Raw genomic sequence first — 19,949 nt, forward strand, 5'->3', positions numbered from 1 at the left:
GATTCCCTCAGTAGCAGCAAGGGAAGAGCCCAGCACCGAATCCCCGTCCGTCCGGCAGGCGCGGGAAATGTGCATGCTTTTCTAGACAAGTCGTAGTGGGAGTACCAGAGAACATGTCATCGCGTGACTCCAAGTTTACTTCGATATGATGGTTATTATATCAATATTTGTGAATAAAAGCATTTCCACTGACATTTCTCGCATAATTAATTATACTGACACAAAAAGATGCCAACTTGTCTAGCATACTTTGTTTAGTCTACATCTGGAAAGTTTACCGACAAATTTTCAGGCTGGTCGTAAAATGTTTTATCCAACATGTACTTCACTCACATCAAAAGGTTGGATTGGCCTCCCGAGTGGCGTCACTATAGACCTAGGTTTGATCCCAGGCTGTATCACAACCTGCCTTGATCGGGAGTCCAATAGGGCGGCACATAGTATCCGGGTTAGGGGAGTGTTTGGCCGGGGGGGGGGCTTTACTTGGCTCATCGCGCTCTAGCGACTGCTTTTTTGCCGGCCTGGGCGCCTGCAGGCTGACTTCGGATGTCATTTGAACAGTGTTTCCCCCGACACATTGGTGCAACTGGTTTACAGGTTAAGCGGACGGGTGTTAAGAAGCGCGGTTTGGCGGGTCATGTTTCGGAGGACGCATGACTGGACCTTTGTACTTCCGAGCCCGTTGGGGAGTTGCAGCGACGAGACAAGATCAAAATTGGGGAGAAAAAGGGGGTTAAAAATGTTTTTACTAAGAAAATAAAAAAAGGTTGGATGGAAACCTGGTTAGAGATGATGACAGAAGGGAGGTTTACCTGGTACAGTTCAATCCTCTGTTCAGACACGCGGGCCTTGGGGTTCTGGAGGCGGAAGACTCGTAGCTCAGCCTTGACCAGGTTAGAGGCATTCTTCTCCATGGAGGTCACGTCGAAGGTGAGCCGTCTGTAGTACGGGTTGTAGTGCGTGGGAGAGATAACATCTGAAACACAGGAAGGAGGACGGAGTTTAGCAACACGACTGACGATTTTGTTTATGTGTGTGTAAAGACAGACCAATCCAAATGTAATGGCTGACAGGGTGGAAATTCTTCCCTACTTTTACTCTTCCCCACTCACTGTGTTCAGTTGAGAGGTTATAAAAAGACAAAGAATGGTCAAATTCTCAGTTTCACAGCAGTTATCAAAATGGCTCACACACCAGATTAGAATTTGATGCCATTCGCTCACTTGCAATGTTAACACACACATCTCCCTGTCTCCCGCGTGGGTCACTTGGGGGTAATGCTGCAGTTCACATGGTTCCTATAGGAACCCGGTACCATGGTAACGCTCACTGAATACTCCCGAACATGTGCGTAAGTATCTGATACGGGACCTGCACAGTAGTACTGTAACGCTCCCACAACTCAAAACCATGTGTGGTGGAAGCGTGTGTTTGACAGAAGCTTACACTGTAGAACCGGGTGACACGCTTAGCACTGACAACCTTGTGTGTAGTGGTGCGCCTGACAGTCGTGTGCTTGGGCGCAGAAAGTAATGCAACACACGTAATGCTGGAAACCATGTGTGCGGTGGTGTGTGCTTGACAGTTCCCTACACCACGGTGTATTAGGAGGCCCGGAGCCTTAAATTGATGGCTGCAACGTTAGGCAGAAGCCCAGGATTAGCCAGCCACCATGGTTTGTTTAAAGAGAGTATACAACCGCAACGACCATCAGGACAGGATGGAGGGAAGGGGGAGAGAAACTGCTAAGCAGTTGTGTACTTGGAGCCAGACCTTAAAGGATAACGACAGCCAAAATACCATTTACTTTACTCAACACTGAGATAAATTAGTTTAATTATATGTGTGCGGTTTGTGTGCGTGTTAAACACAAAGCTGTGACAATGCTCTTGTGTCAGAGGGAGCATGTGTGAGGTGACTGTGTCTAATGTGACCTTTGACCTTCTTAGTGAGAGACCCATTCAGGTCTCTCACAGGCACCTACCAAATACCCGTCCCAGGGTCATGTTTCAGAGCAGATCCTGTCTTTTTTTTATCAGTCTATCAATCTTTTTTCTCTCTCTCATTTTCTCTCTCTCTGTGTTGCGCCAGTGACCAATGGTCTGGGCGCGCCAACACTAACCCTTCTCTGTGTGACCAGAGAGTCAGATGAGCCAAGACTAACTACGCTCTTGCTCGCTTCCTTCCCATCTGTCAACAGAGAAAGTCACACTTCCAAGTCCCAATGGGCCAGCTTAAGGCAGTGTGTAACTTCTACACAGCGGCGCTGCCTCGTGAATGATGCCGCTGTGCTTAACACAACACTGGCCGCATTGACTGAGGGCACAGGAAATAGGGCAGCTGGACTAACCACAATGAACATACACTCACCTAATGTACAGGTCTGGATATCCATTCGCACACATACAATCTATTTGCATACACTTCAAACAGACATATACTACAAGTCAAAAGTTTTAGACCACCTATTCGTTCAAGGGTTTTCCCTTATTTTGACTATTTTCTACATTGTAGAATAATAATGAAGACTTCAAAACTATGAAATAACACATATGGAATCATGTAGTAACTAAAAAAGTGTTAAACAAATCAAAATATACTTTATATTTGAGATTCTTCAAATAGCCACCCCTTTTCCTTGATGACAGCTTTGCACACTCTTGACATTATCTCAACCAGCTTCATGAGGTAGTCACCTACCTGGAATGCATTTCAATTAACAGGTGTGCCTTCTTGGAAAGAAATTCCACAAATTAAATTCTATCTTAATATGTTTGAGCCAATCAGTTGTGTTGTGACAAGGCAGGGGGTATACAGAAGATAGCCCTATTTGGTAAAAGACCAAGTCCATATTATGGCAAGAACAGCTCAAATAAGCAAAGAGAAACGACAGTCCATCATTACTTTATGACATGAAGGTCAGTCAATAAGGAACATTTCAAGAACTTTGAAAGTTTCTTCAAGTGCAGTTGCAAAAACCATCAAGCGCTATGATGAAACTGGTTCTTATGTACCACCACAGGAATGGAAGACCCAGAGTTACCTCTGCTGCAGAGGATAAGTTCATTAGAGTTAAAAACCTCAGAAATTGCAGCCCAACTAAAGGCTTCACAGAGTTCAAGTAACAGACACATCTCAACATCAATTGTTCAGAGGAGCCTGTGTGAATCAGACCTTCATGGTCGAATTGTTGCAAAGAAACCACTACTAAAAGACACCAATAAGAATAAGAAACTTTCTTGGTCCAAGAAACACCAGAAATGGACATTAGACTGGTGGAAATTTGTTCTTTGGTCTGGAGTCCAAATTTGTGATTTTTGGTTCCAACCGCCGTGTCTTTGTGAGACGCGATGTGGGTGAATGGATGATGTGTATTTCCCACCGTAAAGCATGGAGGAGGAGGTGTTATGATGTGGGGGTGCTTTGCTGGTGACACTTGTCTGTGATTGATTTAGAATTCAAGGCACACTTAACCAGCATGGCACAGCATTCTGCAGCGATACGCCATACCATCTGGTTTGGGCTTAGTGGGAGTATCATTTGTTTTTCAATAGGACAATGACCCAAAACACCTCCAGGCTGTGTAAGGGCTATTTGACCAAGAAGGAGAGTGATGGAGTGCTGCATCAGATGACCTGGCCCCCACAATCACCCGACTTCAACCAAATTGAGATGGCTTGGGATGAGTCGGACCACAGAGTGAGGGAAAAGTGCTCAGCATATGTGGGAACTCCTTCAAGACTGTTGAATAAGTATTCACCTGGAATGCTTATTCCAGGTGAATAAGCAGCTGGTTGAGAGAATGCCAAGTGTGTGCAAAGTTGTCATCAAGGCAAAGGGTGGCTATTTGAAGAATTTAAAATATAAAATGTATTTTGATTTGTTTAACACTTTTTTGGTTACTACATGATTCCATATGTGTTATTTCATAGTTTTGATGTCTTCAGGGAAAATAAAGAAAAACCCTTGAATGATGAGTAGGTGGTCTAAAACTTTTGACTGGTAGAGTACATACCTCACCAGACACGCCACAACGGGTTTCTTCACGGTACACAAACCAAAAACAGATTTAATGCATTGCTCAGTTATGTATGGAGCCATGTCATCGTGAAATGCTCTGCCACCAGATGTTACTCAAGCAAAACGCCAATTAAGCTTTAAAAAAAACTGATTAAAAATACATAGTGTATCACAGCACCTCCTCTTTCTAAAGATGTAATTTAACTGTACTGTATATAAGAATATGAATATGTATATATGAATAGTGTGTAAATAGTATTTTTTGTTGTCTCCATGTGTCTTTCCTATATAACATTTCGTTAATATTTTTTATATATAATTTCATGTGATATCTCATGTTGTTCTTGTCTATAACTGTTCTGTACTTCGTTACGTATTTGTAAGTTTTATATGGACCCCAGGAATAGTACCTGCTGCATGTACAGTAACTAATGGGGATCGTAATAAACTAAACACCACACGCAAGCACGCACACACACAAAGCTACTGTATATCCGTTATATACATTTGGAATGCTCTCTCACACACAACTACTGCACAATAGGTCATTCTACTCAACAAAACATAAACAGTCAAGCAGACGCACACACACGCGAACGCGCGCACACACGCACGCGCACGCACGCACGCACGCACGCACGCACGCACGCACGCACACACACACAATACAGTAATACATCCTCCCTCAAGTCAACTGGGGAATTCTGGGTGACTCAATAAGCCAACCACTGGTTGACATGAGGTTCAGTGGCAGAGAGAGCGAGAGAGAGAGTCAGTCAGACCACGGTAACACTGATTTATACAAACGTGACACCAAAATGATCCACCACAACTGGCGCCGCTGTGGTCTGTCTGTGTGCACTGCACCCGGGCTCATTTAGGGAATTGAGAAGCGAGGAGGCAGTGGTGATGTCACACACGGGAACGGAACACACCAAGCGTAGGCTCATTGGGAGGGGGTGAGTAGGTTGGTTAGAGGGATGGCACTATACTTTCATTAACCAGACCAAGGCCTCCGTTCCCTCTTTCCTCCCAGAGCAGCCTGATGTCACATGAGAGCTGTCACACACAGCGTATAGACAGCCCCCTGATCCCTCTAATCATTCCCTTCATTCATTACTCATCACTTCCATGACATCACGGGCCGATGGCAAAATAGTCAAGCATGTGCTGCTGGGAGAAAAAGACTATATGTATATTCAGAAGCCAGAAGCCAAAGTCACAGACTTTTCAAAAATAAACAACAAGCACATACTCTTTACATATTTATTTATTATCACATTTTTCAACCGGGCAAGTCAGTTATTTTACCTTTATTTAACTAGGCAAGTAAGTTAAGAACAAATTCTTATTTTCAATGACGGCCTAGGAACAGTGGGTCAACTGCCTCGTTCAGAACGACCTTATCAGCTCGGGGATTTGAACTTGCAACCTTCCGGTTACTAGTCCAACGCTCTAACCACTAGGCTACCCTGCTGCCCTGGCAAATGGCAAGTGGCAAGTCACACAAGTAACTGAGGGAGGAAAAAAAACTAGGCCCATCTTTCAGGGATCATACTGTTTCATAATAATACAGCAGGAATTTCTTCCTGCGCGGGGAGGAAGACACTTGTCCTAGGATACTTCAAACATTAGCTTCCTTCCTGAGAGGAAAGAGAGGGCAGTGTGCTGGGCATGGCTGGACTCTCTCTCCACCTTGTGCTGCCGACACAGAGTAGTGCCATTGCAGGTTAAAGCAACACCAGTGGGCTGGTGTGGTTACAATGGCTGAGTTAGCTGGAAGAGGGTGCCTGTGACACCAGGGTTGTGGGGTGGGTTCTTGTATATTAGGCCACATCCAAGACTTAGACAATTGAATGTGCCCTATTAAAACATGTATTGATTCCAACCTATATACAGTGCCTTGCGAAAGTATTCGGCCCCCTTGAACTTTGCAACCTTTTGCCACATTTCAGGCTTCAAACATAAAGATATAAAACTGTATTTTTTTGTGAAGAATCAACAACAAGTGGGACACAATCATGAAGTGGAACGACATTTATTGGATATTTCAAACTTTTTTAACAAATCAAAAACTGAAAAATTGGGCGTGCAAAATTATTCAGCCCCTTTACTTTCAGTGCAGCAAACTCTCTCCAGAAGTTCAGTGAGGATCTCTGAATGATCCAATGTTGACCTAAATGACTAATGATGATAAATACAATCCACCTGTGTGTAATCAAGTCTCCGTATAAATGCACCTGCACTGTGATAGTCTCAGAGGTCCGTTAAAAGCGCAGAGAGCATCATGAAGAACAAGGAACACACCAGACAGGTCCGAGATACAGTTGTGAAGATGTTTAAAGCCGGATTTGGATACAAAAAGATTTCCCAAGCTTTAAACATCCCAAAGAGCACTGTGCAAGCGATAATATTGAAATGGAAGGAGTATCAGACCACTGCAAATCTACCAAGACCTGGCCGTCCCTCTAAACTTTCAGCTCATACAAGGAGAAGACTGATCAGAGATGCAGCCAAGAGGCCCATGATCACTCTGGATGAACTGCAGAGATCTACAGCTGAGGTGGGAGACTCTGTCCGTAGGACAACAATCAGTCGTATATTGCACAAATCTGGCCTTTATGGAAGAGTGGCAAGAAGAAAGCCATTTCTTAAAGATATCCATAAAAAGTGTTGTTTACAGTTTGCCACAAGCCACCTGGGAGACACACCAAACATGTGGAAGAAGGTGCTCTGGTCAGATGAATCCAAAATTGAACTTTTTGGCAACAATGTAAAACGTTATGTTTGGCGTAAAAGCAACACAGCTGAACACACCATCCCCACTGTCAAACATGGTGGTGGCAGCATCATGGTTTGGGCCTGCTTTTCTTCAGCAGGGACAGGGAAGATGGTTAAAATTGATGGGAAGATGGATGGAGCCAAATACAGGACCATTCTGGAAGAAAATCTGATGGAGTCTGCAAAAGACCTGAGACTGGGACGGAGATTTGTCTTCCAACAAGACAATGATCCAAAACATAAAGCAAAATCTACAATGGAATGGTTCAAAAATAAACATATCCAGGTGTTAGAATGGCCAAGTCAAAGTCCAGACCTGAATCCAATCGAGAATCTGTGGAAAGAACTGAAAACTGCTGTTCACAAATGCTCTCCATCCAACCTCACTGAGCTCGAGCTGTTTTGCAAGGAGGAATGGGAAAAATGTCAGTCTCTCGATGTGCAAAACTGATAGAGACATACCCCAAGCGACTTACAGCTGTAATCGCAGCAAAAGGTGGCGCTACAAAGTATTAACTTAAGGGGCTGAATAATTTTGCCCCTTAAGGTCCCACAGTTGACAGTGCATGTCAGAGCAAAAACCAAGCCATGGGGTCGAAGGAATTGTAGAGCTCCAAGACTGGATTGTGTCGAGGCACAAATCTGGGGAAGGGTACAAACAAATGTCTGCAGCATTAAAGGTCCCCAAGAACACAGTGGCCTCAATCATTCTCAAATGTAAGAAGTTTGGAACCACTGAGACTGTTCCTAGAGCTGGCCGCCTGGCCAAACTGAGCAATCGGGGGAGAAGGGTCTTGGTCAGGTAGATGACCAAGAACCTGATGGTGACAGAGCTCTAGAGTTCCTCTGTGGAGATGGGAGAACCTTCCAGAAGGACAACCATCCCTGCAGCACTCCACCAATCAGGCCTTTATGTTAGAGTGGCCAGACGGAAGCCACTTCTCAGTAAAAGGCACATGACAGCCCGCTTGGAGTTTGCCAAAAAGGCACCTAAAGACTCTCAGACCATGAGAAACAAGATTCTCTGGTCTGATGAAACCAAGATTCTGAATTTGGTCCTGAATTCCAAGCGTCACGTCTGGAGGAAATTTGGCACCATCCCTACAGTGAAGCATGGTGGTGGCACCATCATGTTGTGATGGTGTTTTTCAGCGTCAACGACTGTGAGACTAGTCCGATCGGGGCAAATATGAACGGAGCAAAGTAGAGAGATCCTTTATGAAAGTTTGCTCCAGAGCGCTCAGGACCTCAGACTGGGGCAAAGGTTCACCTTCCAACAGGACAACGACCCTAAGCACACAGACAAAACAAAGCAGGAGTGGCTTCGGGACAAGTCTCTGAATGTCCTTGAGTGGCCCAGCCTGGACTTGAATCCGATAGAACATCTCTGGAGAGACCTGAAAATAGCTGTGCACTGAGCAAAGGGTCTGAATACTTATGTAAATGTGATATTTCCATTTTTTTTTTATCTAAAAACCTGTTTTTGCTTTGCCATTATGTGATATTGTGTGCAGATTGATGAGGGAAAAAAACAATTCAATACATTTTCGAATAAGGCTGTAACTTGATAAAAAAAAGACTAAAACCCATTAAAAACCAAATAAAAGTCAAGGGGTCTGAATACTTTCCGAAGGCACTGTATACACTTGCTCACCAAACATCTAATTCCAAAATTATGGACATTAATATGGAGTTGGTCCCCCCTTTGCTGCTATAACAGCCTCTTCTGGGAAGGCTTTCCACTAGATGTTGGAGCATTGCTGTGGGGACTTGATTCCATTCAGCCACAAGAGCATTAGTGACGTCGGGTACTGATGTTGGGCGATTAGGCCTAGCACGCAGTAGGCGTTCCAATTCATCCCAAAGGTGTTCAATGGGGTTGATGTCAGGGCTTTGTGCAGGCCAGTCTTCCACAACAAGTTCTTCCACAACAATCTTGACTAACCATTTCTGTGTGGACCTCGCTTTGTGCACAGGGGCATTGTCATGCTGAAACAGGAAAAGGCCTTCCCCAAACTGCTGCCACAAAGTTGGAAGCACAGAATCAACTAGAACATCATTGTATGCTGTAGCATTAAGATTTCCCTTCACTGGAACTAAGGGGCCTAGCCGAACCATGAAAAACAGCCCCAGACTATTATTCTTCCTCCGCCAAACTTTACAGTTGGCACTATGCATTCGGGCAGGTAGCGTTCTCCTGGCATCCGCCAAACCTATATTTGTCCGTCGGACTGCCAGATGGTGAAGCATGATTCATCACTCGCGTTTCCACTGCTCCAGAGTCCAATGGCAGGGAGCTTTACACCACTCCAGCTGAAGCATGGCATTGCGCATGGTGATCTTAGGCTTGTGTGTGGCTGCTCAGCCATGGAAACCCATTACATGACGCTCCCAACGAACAGTTCTTGTGCTGACGTTGCTTCCAGCTACACCATGGTGCTACCCTAGAAGGTGCTGTTGAGGCTTCTGTAGACATTCATTGCAAAACAGTGAGTTTTATCAGTTATTTGGTGACGTGATTATATTTAGTATAGTTTTATCTAATAAGGATAACTTGTTATTCAGCCACACTATTTAAATTTCTATGAAATTCACTGAGTATGATGGTGCCCCCCTTCCTCCTTTGAAGAGCCTCCAGGAGCGTTAATCTTGGGGGAATTACATTAAATATGCATCTTTCCCACGGCTCCAGAGCCGGGAGGCCTGTGAACTGCTCAATGTCTGCCGTGCAGTTATCAAAACAGCAGAGTCACAGGGACCTGTGCCAACCAATGCAACCCCTCCCAGCGTCCTTCACTCCTCACACTGTCACTGACCTCTACTGACCCTACACACACTTCCTGCGCCCTGGCTCCACCCACTTGCTTCCTGTCCCCGGAGCGGTTCCAGAACTGCAGCCAGCATCATCTTTGTCCTTTAATGCACTCCAGACATGCAGGTTTTATACAGTACACCGTGTGTGTGTGTGTGTGTGTGTGTGTGTGTGTGTGTGTGTGTGTGTGTGTGTGTGTGTGTGTGTGTGTGTGTGTGTGTGTGTGTGTGTGTGTGTGTGTGTGTGTGTGTGTGTGTATGTGTGAGAGAGAGAGAGAGAGAGAGACGTTAGACTAGCCTCCAGCTGCCCAAACTCTCTCAGTTTATACTGAAATGACACTAAAACTGGCCTTAATTGCAGACTGTTTGACAAAGAGCGATGTTTCAAGCTGTGTCTGGCTTCTACTTTACAGAGCGACATTAAGGAGATTTTGTTTTACATGAAAGGGACTTCACGGTGCTTGGCACAGCTCAGTGAAACACCTGCAGTGGGCAAACATTTGACCTTCGAGAAAGAAAAAAACAATTTAAGGCCAAACTGTTTCATTTGGAGTTGGTCTGTGCTGGTTTCGGCTGAGCCCACTGCTCCAGCAGTACTAGACTCCTTTTGCTAATGGTTAGCCAATAAATATGTCTGCATAGTTTTTTACTTAGGATCTACACACTATATTAAAATCTCATTCAACAAGCACTTTTGTCTCCTTAACTGAAGACAAGTAGATTTTTCCTGCGCTTACTCCCTGATAATAAACAGTGCAAATCAGTGAAAAACAGCTGAAGAGTGCCTACAAAAATTAAAATACCTAACTCACAAGGTTCTGCTCCGGAGAAAACTTGCCTGGTCCCAGATCTGTGTGTGCTGTCTTGCCAATTCCTATGATCATTGTCATGCCAAACATTTAGCCTGACAACAACCAGAAGTTAGCTATACAGCACAAGCAGATCTGGTACCAGGCTAAAAACTGCGGTTTCAATAAAATCCTGTGATATTAGCACAGGCTATTAGGATTTCATAACAACACCTGCAAGTGTTTTAGCAGATAAATTGGCATGGCGCATGCAAACACAGTCACACACACACACTGGGGGATATTACAGGGTGTTTTGTGTAATATTAAAACATTTGAGTTGCCTGGAGACCTTTATGGCATAACATGTGGCTTTAATAAAATATGACATTAAGTGGTATATATTTTACGAGGAGACATTCATTTTCTTCATTGTTGGAATGGTCCTACAAGCCATGAATTACCAGGAAAATATCAAACTGTTTGTTCAAATTCCCCACAAGTCTGATTTATGACTTTTGTAAAATTACCGGATGCAACTGTTTGCTACCTCAGAGTCATTTTTACCATTTGAAAATGGAAATTGAGACCACATATTGGTTTGCAGGGCTGAGATATCCCAGGACAGACCGAAGGGGAAATAATTTGACCTACTTTGGAGCATTTCTCACTTCTATAAGACATGCTCTCAGATTCCCCAGTTTTCCTCTATGCACGGACAGTCTGTTCTCTCTCACACACTCTGGACCGGCAAGTGGTACCGATGCACCGAGTCTGGAACCAACAGGACCCTGACCAGCTTCTACCAGGAGTAAGCCATAAGACGACTTAATAGTTAACTAAAGAGCTACCCGGACAATCTCAGGACTTTACAGTGCGACCATTTTACTCACATATGTGCCTAAACATTTTCCTGTGCAACCTGGAATTTGTATTTTAGGAGCACCAGTGAGCCTAGAAAAATGAAGGAATCTAGCTTTATTACCTTAAATATTTATCATTGTGCTCCAACATTTCTTTGTGCCAGTTTACATTTTCCCACTTAGGCACACACGTGTTCCTTGTAAAAGAAAAGTCAGCATAGAGCCCTGTATCTGCATTTGACTCTCTTCGCACTAACTCTTTTGACTCATCACATACACTGCAGCAGTTACTGTTTATTATCTATCCTGTTGCCTAGTCACTACCTATATGCACATAAAGTGCATTCAGAAAGTATTCAGACCACTTGACTTTTTCCACATTTTGTTACGTCACAGCCTTATTCTAAAATTGATTAACATGTTTTTCCCCTCATCAATCTACACACAATGCCCCAAATGTATTACAAAGAAAAAACTGAAATATCACATTTACACAAGTATTCAGAACCTTTACTAAGTACTTTGTTGAAGAATCTTTGACAGTAATTGCAGCCTCGAGTCTTCTTGGGTATGACGCTACAAGCGTGGCACTCCTGTAATTATGGAGTTTCTCCCATTTCTCTCTGCAGATCCTCTCAAGCTTTGTCAGGTTGGATGGGGAGCGTCGCTGAACAGAAATGTTAGATCGGGTTCAAGTCTGGGCTCTGACTGGGCCACTCAAGGACATTCAGAGACTTGTCCCGAAGCCACTCCTGTCGTTGTCCAGTTGGAAGGTGAACCTTCACCCCAGTCTGAGGTCCTAAGCGCTCTGGAGCAGATTTATTTAATTTCTGTTTATTCAGTTTTACACACAAGACAACACAAAACAATATAAATAATATACTCAACTAGAACAAATACAAATAAAAAAGAATAGCTTTAAAGATACCGTACTTTAGACAAGTTAAACACACCGGGCAGAAGGCTACATAGGTTAAAGGGCAGTAGTACAGGGACAGAGCAGACACCTCACCATTGTTCCTGTAAGCAGGCAAGGGATAGGGGTGGAGAAATGCAGTCACTCACAGACAGTCATGGCCACAGACCGACCATCCACTGGAACAAAAACAAAGTAAGTAATAATCATAAAAAAAAATTCTAAGCGTGAACAAAAATAAAAATAAAAACAGGGAAAAACAAGCTCACATTTTAGTCTCTGACTGGGCAAGATGAACAATCCGCAGGTCACAATCAATAAGCACATCATCAACCTTAATGCCCCCCCTCCCCCCTCACAGGGGACTCAAATACAGTCTTATTTTTGTTTTAATATGAATGCTATCAGAGGATGGACTGTTTAAAGTAAGACTGGAATGGAGCCCAAGCCTCATAAAACAGTTTGGGGTTCCCACGTGTATTGAATTGAATTTTTTCTAGTTTCAGAGAGCACAACACATCTCTCACCCAATATTTATAAGATGGGGGAGCTGCCATCTTCCAGTTCTGTAGTATTAGCCGTCTAGCTAAAAGAGTTGTATAAGCAACAGTGTCCGACTGGATTCTTGATAGGGGGGTACCCATGGGCAGTACTCCAAAAAGGGCTGTAAGGGGAGACGGATCTATAACAGTGTCATATATATCAGAGAAACATTTAAATATGAATTCCCAGAAACCTGACAGTTTGTGACAGCCCCAAAACGTATGATACAGTGTGGCTGGTTCCGTTTTACATCTGACACAGGTAGGATCAAAATCAGAGAATATTCTTCCTAGTTTGGTCCCGGACCAGTGGATATGGTGAACCACATTGAATTGAACGGGGCTGTGTCTAGTGCTAAAAAAGGACGAATGCACCCTGTGCAGCACAGATTCCCAGGTGTCTTCCCCAAGTTCCTCCCCTAAAATGTTCCCATTGAGTCTTTAAAGGCACCAAACGGGGGTTCTGTAAGTCATTAATCATTGCATATACATCTGATATTGCGCCCCTAGGAAGCTTGTTCAGCTCCAAGATGCTCTCTGTAGCTGTATTTGCAGGCCTATGGGGAAATTCAGGTGTGTTAGCTCTAATAAAGCTCCTAGTCTGGAGATAGCCAAAAAAGTGGGATTGGGGAGGTTGAACTTTTCCTGTAGCTGAGCAAAAGAGGCAAATGTATCATCAAAGAATAATTGGGCGGGCGAGGAGAGGCCTAGTGAGTGCCGGATGCCAAAAGCCCCATCATTTAAAGATGGAGGAAATAAAATGTTCTGATTGATTGGGCCTGATAGAGAAAAGCTTCAGAGGCTAAAGGCTAAACGGAACTGATACCAAATTTTAAGAGACTGCTTTACAATTGGGTTGACACACCTTTTGCCTGGGGACACTGGGAGAGACGAGCACAACACAGAAGAAAGTGCAGCAGGTTTACACGATTCAGACTCCATCTGGTCTAGGGCCAGTAGGCTCAGTCTACAGCCAGTACAAAAGGGCTCTGAAATTTGCAGCCCAATAGTATGTCTGAAGATTTGGTAGAGCTAAACCACCCAATGCCTTAGGCTTCTGTAAATGTTTTCTACCAATCTGGAGCAGATTTTCATCAACGACCTCTCTGTGCTCCATCCATCTTTCCCTCGATCCTGACTAGTCTCCCAGTCCCTGCTGCTGAAAACTCCCCACAGCATGATGCTGCCACCACCATGCTTCACCGTAGGGATGGTTCCAGGTTTCCTTCAGACATGACGCTTGGCATTCAGGCCAAAGAATTCAATCTTGGTTTTATCAGACCAGAGAATCTGGTTTCTCATGGTCTGCGAGGCCTTTAGGTGCCTTTTCGCAAACTCCAAGCGGGCTGTGCCTTTTACTGAGGAGTGGCTTCTGTTTCTCCCAACTCCACAGAGGAACTCTGGAGTTATGTCAGAGTGACCATTGGGTTCTTGGTCACCTCCCTGACCAAGGCCCTTCTCCCCCGATTGCTCAGTTTGGCTGGGCGGCCAGCTCTAGGAAGAGTCTTGGTGGTTCCAAACTTCTTCAATTTAAGAATGATGGAGGCCACTTTGTTCTTGTGGACCTTCAATGCTGCAGAAATGTTTTGGTACCCTTCCCCAGATCTGTGCCTCAACACAATCCTGTCTCGGAGCTCTACGGACAATTCCTTCGACCTCATGGCTTGGTTAAAAAAATGATCTAAAAACATTTTTTTTCTTTGTCATTATGGGCTATGGTGTATAGATTGATGAGGAAAATGTTTTATTTAATCCATTTTAGAATAAGGCTGTAACATAACAAAATGTGGAAAAAGGGAAATGGTGTAAATACTTGCAGAATGCACTGTGTCTTCTGCAATTACCTCGTACCCCTGCAGATCAACTCGGAACTGGTACCCTGTGTATATAGCCAAGTTGTTGTTACACATTGTGTATTTATCCCTTATTATTTCTTCTTTATTTTTCTCTGCATTGTTGGGAAGGGCCCATAAGTAAGCATTTCACTGTTAGTCTACCCCTGTTGTTTACGAAGCATGTGACAAATAAAATGTGATTTGAGATGAGGAGACGTGGAGAGGAGAGAAAAGATAGAAGGGAGGAACGCAAAGGTGAGCGGGAGAGAGGGAGAGACAGATCCTGTGTGGAATCAAGACGACCATCTGAGGATAAAAAATGTAATAAAGCATGCGCAATAGGAAAGGAGAGAAACATTAGTCAAGAAATGTTAACGAAGAGGTCGAGGAAAGGAGAGGAGAGGAGAGGAAAAGGCGACTGGCTGAGATAGTCAAACTCGTCAGGCGGAATAGGAGAACAACGAGACAGCGATAAAGAGAGAAGTCGAGAAGGAAACGGGGACAGACAGACAGGAGATCACAGAGGAAAGAGTGGGGGAAGAGTGAGAGTAAAGGGGGGGGGGGGGGGGAAGTGAGAGTAAAGGGGGGGGGGGGGGAAAGACGACAGAAAGAGCGAGAGGGAATGTGAGACGGAAGAGAGCTCCCGCCTGTCTCGTTCCCTGCAGACGCCTCCGCCCAGCCACTCACCTGCCAATAGCAAATTGAAAACAACTCTGCACATAATCCCTGGGAACTAAAAATACCCGGTGCTTTGAAGCCCCTTCCACGAAGGCCTGTCAGTCTCCACAGGCCTCTTTCCCAGCAACAGACCAACACACACACACACAGAAACGTATATACACACATACACAGAAACACACAGTGTGAGAGTGTGAGAGAGAGAGAGAGAGAGAGAGAGAGAGAGAGAGAGAGAGAGAGAGAGAGAGAGAGAGAGAGAGAGAGAGAGAGAGAGAGAGAGAGAGAGAGACTCAGATGAGAGGGGCTTTTGGGCTTCAGCCAAGCGACAGACACATGGTCCCTCTCCACTGTTGCTGTATGGCAACCAGAAAACAAGCAAGCAGCATAACAGAGCAGCGAGGGAGGAAGATGAGGAGAGAGAGTGTAAGAGAGAAGGAGAAAGAGAGAGACCCCATGGCGGTGTGTGTATGTTTGTGTTTAAATGTGTGTATGAGAGAGAGAAAGCGAGAGCGAGAGCGAGCAAGAGAGAGTGAGTGAGAGTGAGAGGGTGTGCATGCATGCTGGGTAGCAGTGGCCTGGTCCAAACTCAGTGGGAGAATACCTCACCTCATTAATCGTTGAATACATAAACCTTCGGAACACTGTGACACACACTGCAATTCACTATCCTCTGCTCGACGATTGCATAACATTACAAACCGCAATCACACATTCAACAGTCCCATAAAACGTGCCTCTCTGCACGTTTTAACAACAGCACCAGCTCTCACTCCCTTCTATCACTGTCATGTTAGAGTAGCATCTTACACGGGAACCTGTCCCATTGTTGTAAACAACACCAAACGTCGTTGGAGGAACCGTGGTTATTCTTTCGCTTACTCTTTCTCTCTCTTTCCCCCGTTTCTTTTTCTCTCTTTCCCTCGGTTACGCAATGCTGCTTGGCCACGGTTGTCCTCCAATTCAAATGGCAGCAGCGTCCAGGTCTTGCGTAAGTTTAGCGGAGGATCAAGCCCCATTCTCAACAACAACCCCACAGTGCTGCTGCTGCTGATACCTCCTGGCTCTGTCTCTCTCTCTCTCTCTCCTTCTCCCTCTCCAAGAGCACCAATGAGACATCAACAGGGTGCACAACAGCAGAGAAACTGAACACTGACAAAGACCTACTGTAGACCTCAAAGAACTACACAACACCAAGGCTACATGGCATTATGATTACATAGCAAACACCGTTTCATTATGATAGAACTCAGCTCCATGACACAGCAACAATAAAGCCCCCAGTACAAAGAAAGACATAGGATTACCTATCACAGCCATACACCTGAAAGCAGGGATACAGGGGCAACACGTTGACTATAGGAGTTGCTTTCGGACAATATCCCTTCAAGACCGATGTGCAATTGCTTGAGGTACCGTGGCACCAAACCCAGGAAAGTCCCTCTCCCTTGAAACAGCTTGGTGAAAGTCAGATGCGGCTAAAAATAGTGGCAATAGTGACCTGCCCCAAAATAGTTCAAACGGCCCGCTCTCCACAGTGTGTTTCTGTTCATCTGTTTGGCTGTTGTTTGTACAGCCCTCTCCTCACAAAGCAGGAACACGCGCGCAGACGCACACACGGACACACGCCCATGTTTATTTACAGCAGTGCAGGGGAGATAGGCAAGAGTGTTCACTTACACTAAACACAATCCATCACACACATCGAGCCACACCAGGATCAACACATACGAGGCCTTCAGCATACTGAGCTAACACATCCGAACACACAAACACCAGGAGTCAAACACAAACTAACAACGATGCTGATATTATAGAAAAGATCCAGTGCAGTCAAAATCTAGATTTGTCTGTACTTCGTATTTCTGCACTACGAGGGAATAATACTGTGAAATTGTGCAAATAGTGTAAGAGCTGTTTCAAAAGACCGCCTGAAATTTCTGCCTGTTTTGGTGGGATGGAATTTTGGCCTGCCTGGTGACATCACCAGGCGGTAAATTAGTTAATAGACCAATAAGAAAGATAGTTTCAAACCTCTCTGCCAATAACAGCTTGTTTTCCCTCTCCCCTCTCAGCCCACTGCCAGACAGTCCTAGCGAAAATCTTGCTTGAGAAATTACTCTTTGCTAACACGCTATTTTAGTTTCTTTTTGACCATTTTAATTTAAAACAATCTCAGTAACGTACTTAATTGTTACCCAAAAATGATTTGATATTGAAATAAAAAACGGCTGTATTGGACCTTTAACATACTAGACAGGCACACAGACATACTGTACACACACAGACAAGAACACAAGCACATACAGTACCAGTCAAAAGTTTGGACACACCTACACGTTCTTTATTTTTACTATTTTCTACATTGTAGAATAATATTGAATAAATCAAAACTATGAAATAACACATATGGAATCATGTAGTAACCAAAAAAAGTGTTAAACCAAAATATATCTTAGATTCTTCAAAACAGCCACCCTTTGCCTTGATGGCAGCTTAACACACTCTTGGCACTCTCTCAACCAGCTTCACCTGGAATGCTTTTCTAACAGTCTTGAAGGAGTTCCCACATATGCTGAGCACTTGTTGTCTGATTTTCCTTCACTCTGCAGTGCAACTCATCACAAACCATCTCATATGGGTTGCGGTTGAGTGATTGTGGGGGCCAGGTCATCTGATGCAGCACTCCATCTATCTCCTTCTTGGTCACATAGCCCTTACACAGCCTGGAGGTGTGTTAGGTCATTGTCCTGTTGAAAACAAATGATAGTCCCACTAAGCGCAAACCAGATGGTATGGCGTATCGCTGCAGAATGCTGGGGTAGCCATGCTGGTTAAGTGTGCCTTGAATTCTAAATAAATCACTGACAGTGTCAGTAGCAAAACACCTCCACACCATCACACCTCTTCCTCCATGCTTCATGGTGGGAACTACACATGCAGAGATCATCTGTTCACCTACTCTGCGTCTCACAAAGACACGGCGGTTGGATTCAAAAATGTCACATTTGGACTCATCAGACCAAAGGACAGATTTCCAACGGTCTATTGTCCCATTGCTCATGTTTCTTGGCCCAAGCAAGTTTCTTCTTCTTATTGGTGTCCTTTAGTTGTGGTTTCTTTGCAGCAATTCAACTATAAAGGCCTGATTCACACAGTCTCCTCTGAACTGTTGATGTTGAGATGTGTCTGTTACTTGAACTCTGTAAAGCATTTATTTGGGCTGCAATCTGAGGTGCAGTTAACTCTAATGAACTTATCCTCTGCAGCATAGTTAACTTTGGGTCTTTCTTTCCTGTGGCGGTCCTCATGAGAGCCAGTTTCATCATAGAGCTAGATGGTTTTTGCGACTGCTCTTGAAGAAACTTTAAAAGTTCTTCTAATTTTCTGGATTGACTGACCTTCATGTCATAAAGTAATGATTGACTGTTGTTTCTCTTTGCTTATTTGAGCTTTTCTTGCCATAATATATCTGTATACCACCCCTACCTTGTCACAACACAACTCATTGGGTCAAACACACTAAGAAGGAGGCACAAGTGTAAATTGAAATGCATTCCATGTGACTATCTCATGAATCTGGTTGAGAGAATGCCAAGAGTGTACAAAGCTGTCATCAAGGCAAAGGCTACTTTGAAGAACCTCAAAAATAAAATATATTTTGATGTGTTTAACACTTTTTTTGGTTACTACACGATTTCAAGTGTTCATTCGTAGTTTTGATGTCTTCACTATTATTCTACAATGAAGAAAACAGTCAAAATAAAGAAAAACCCTTGAATGAGTAGGTGTGTCCAAACTTTTGACTGGTACTGTACATGCTTGAATGCACATAAGCACACATGTAAACAAACATGGACACACACACATACATGCCCACAATACACACCATTACATCTTAATAAAAGCAATGCTATTCATAAATGTGCATTTGTCTTTAAGACCTATGTAAGTCTGACATGCTTCCCATAACAAAAGTGCCACATCCTTCCCGCAGAAAGTTTAAAAAGCTGATTTGATGTCATTATGTAACTCAAACACTTGGCACACACACACTGGGCCGTTCTTATTATCTGGCCCCTCTGCAAACTCTCACCAGAAGATGTCTCTACACAGCGCTAGGCTAGCTAGCTCACCTTAGGAGAGTTATATTATGAAGAACAAAAAACTGGACAAAAGAAAAATATCAAATCAAATCAAATTGTATTTGTCACATGCTTCGTGAACAACAGGTATAGACTAAGTGAAATGCTTACTTACGGGCCCTTCCCACATTTGATTATGTTACAGCCTTATTCTAAAATGGATCAAATTGTTTTTTTCCCCACTCATCAATCTACACACAATATCCCATAATGACAGAGCAAAAACAGTTAAAACTGAAATATCACATTTACAGAAGTATTCAAACCCTTTACTCAGGACTTTGTTGAAGCACCTTTGGCAGCGATTACAGCCTCGAGTCTTCTTGAGTATGATGCTACAAGCTTGGCACACCTGTATTTGGGGAGATCCTCCCATTCCTCTCTGCAGATCCCCTCAAGCTGTCAGGTTGGTTGGGGAGCATTACTGCACAACTATTTTCAAGTCTCTCCAGAGATGTTCGATCGGGTTCAAGTCCGGGCTCTGGCTGTGCCACTCAAGGACATTCAGAGACTTGTCCCGGAGCCACTCCTGCGTTATCTTGGTTGTGTGCTTAGGGTCGTTGTAATGTTGGA

The 19,949-nt window shown here is 44.0% G+C and overlaps 1 protein-coding gene and 1 long non-coding RNA gene across 2 annotated transcripts in view; both read right to left on the reverse strand.

Annotated features, from left to right (window-relative positions):
• The window catches only part of tgfb2 (transforming growth factor, beta 2), a 36,782-nt gene that overhangs the window by 7,807 nt on the left and 9,026 nt on the right, over positions 1 to 19,949 (reverse strand). Inside the window, exon 2 of the mRNA XM_021596503.2 lies at positions 813 to 976. Within this exon, the coding sequence (XP_021452178.1) occupies positions 813 to 976 (164 nt within the window). The remainder of the gene's footprint in view (positions 1 to 812; positions 977 to 19,949) is intronic.
• LOC110519379 lies at positions 12,024 to 16,789 on the reverse strand. Its single transcript, XR_002472830.2, has 3 exons — positions 16,539 to 16,789; positions 12,276 to 12,358; positions 12,024 to 12,071 (listed from the first exon to the last, which is right to left on the reverse strand). It is a non-coding gene; the product is annotated as an uncharacterized LOC110519379 (long non-coding RNA).

The sequence above is a fragment of the Oncorhynchus mykiss genome, chromosome 3 (genome assembly GCF_013265735.2).
Source record: "Oncorhynchus mykiss isolate Arlee chromosome 3, USDA_OmykA_1.1, whole genome shotgun sequence".
NCBI classification, from domain to species: domain Eukaryota; kingdom Metazoa; phylum Chordata; class Actinopteri; order Salmoniformes; family Salmonidae; genus Oncorhynchus; species Oncorhynchus mykiss.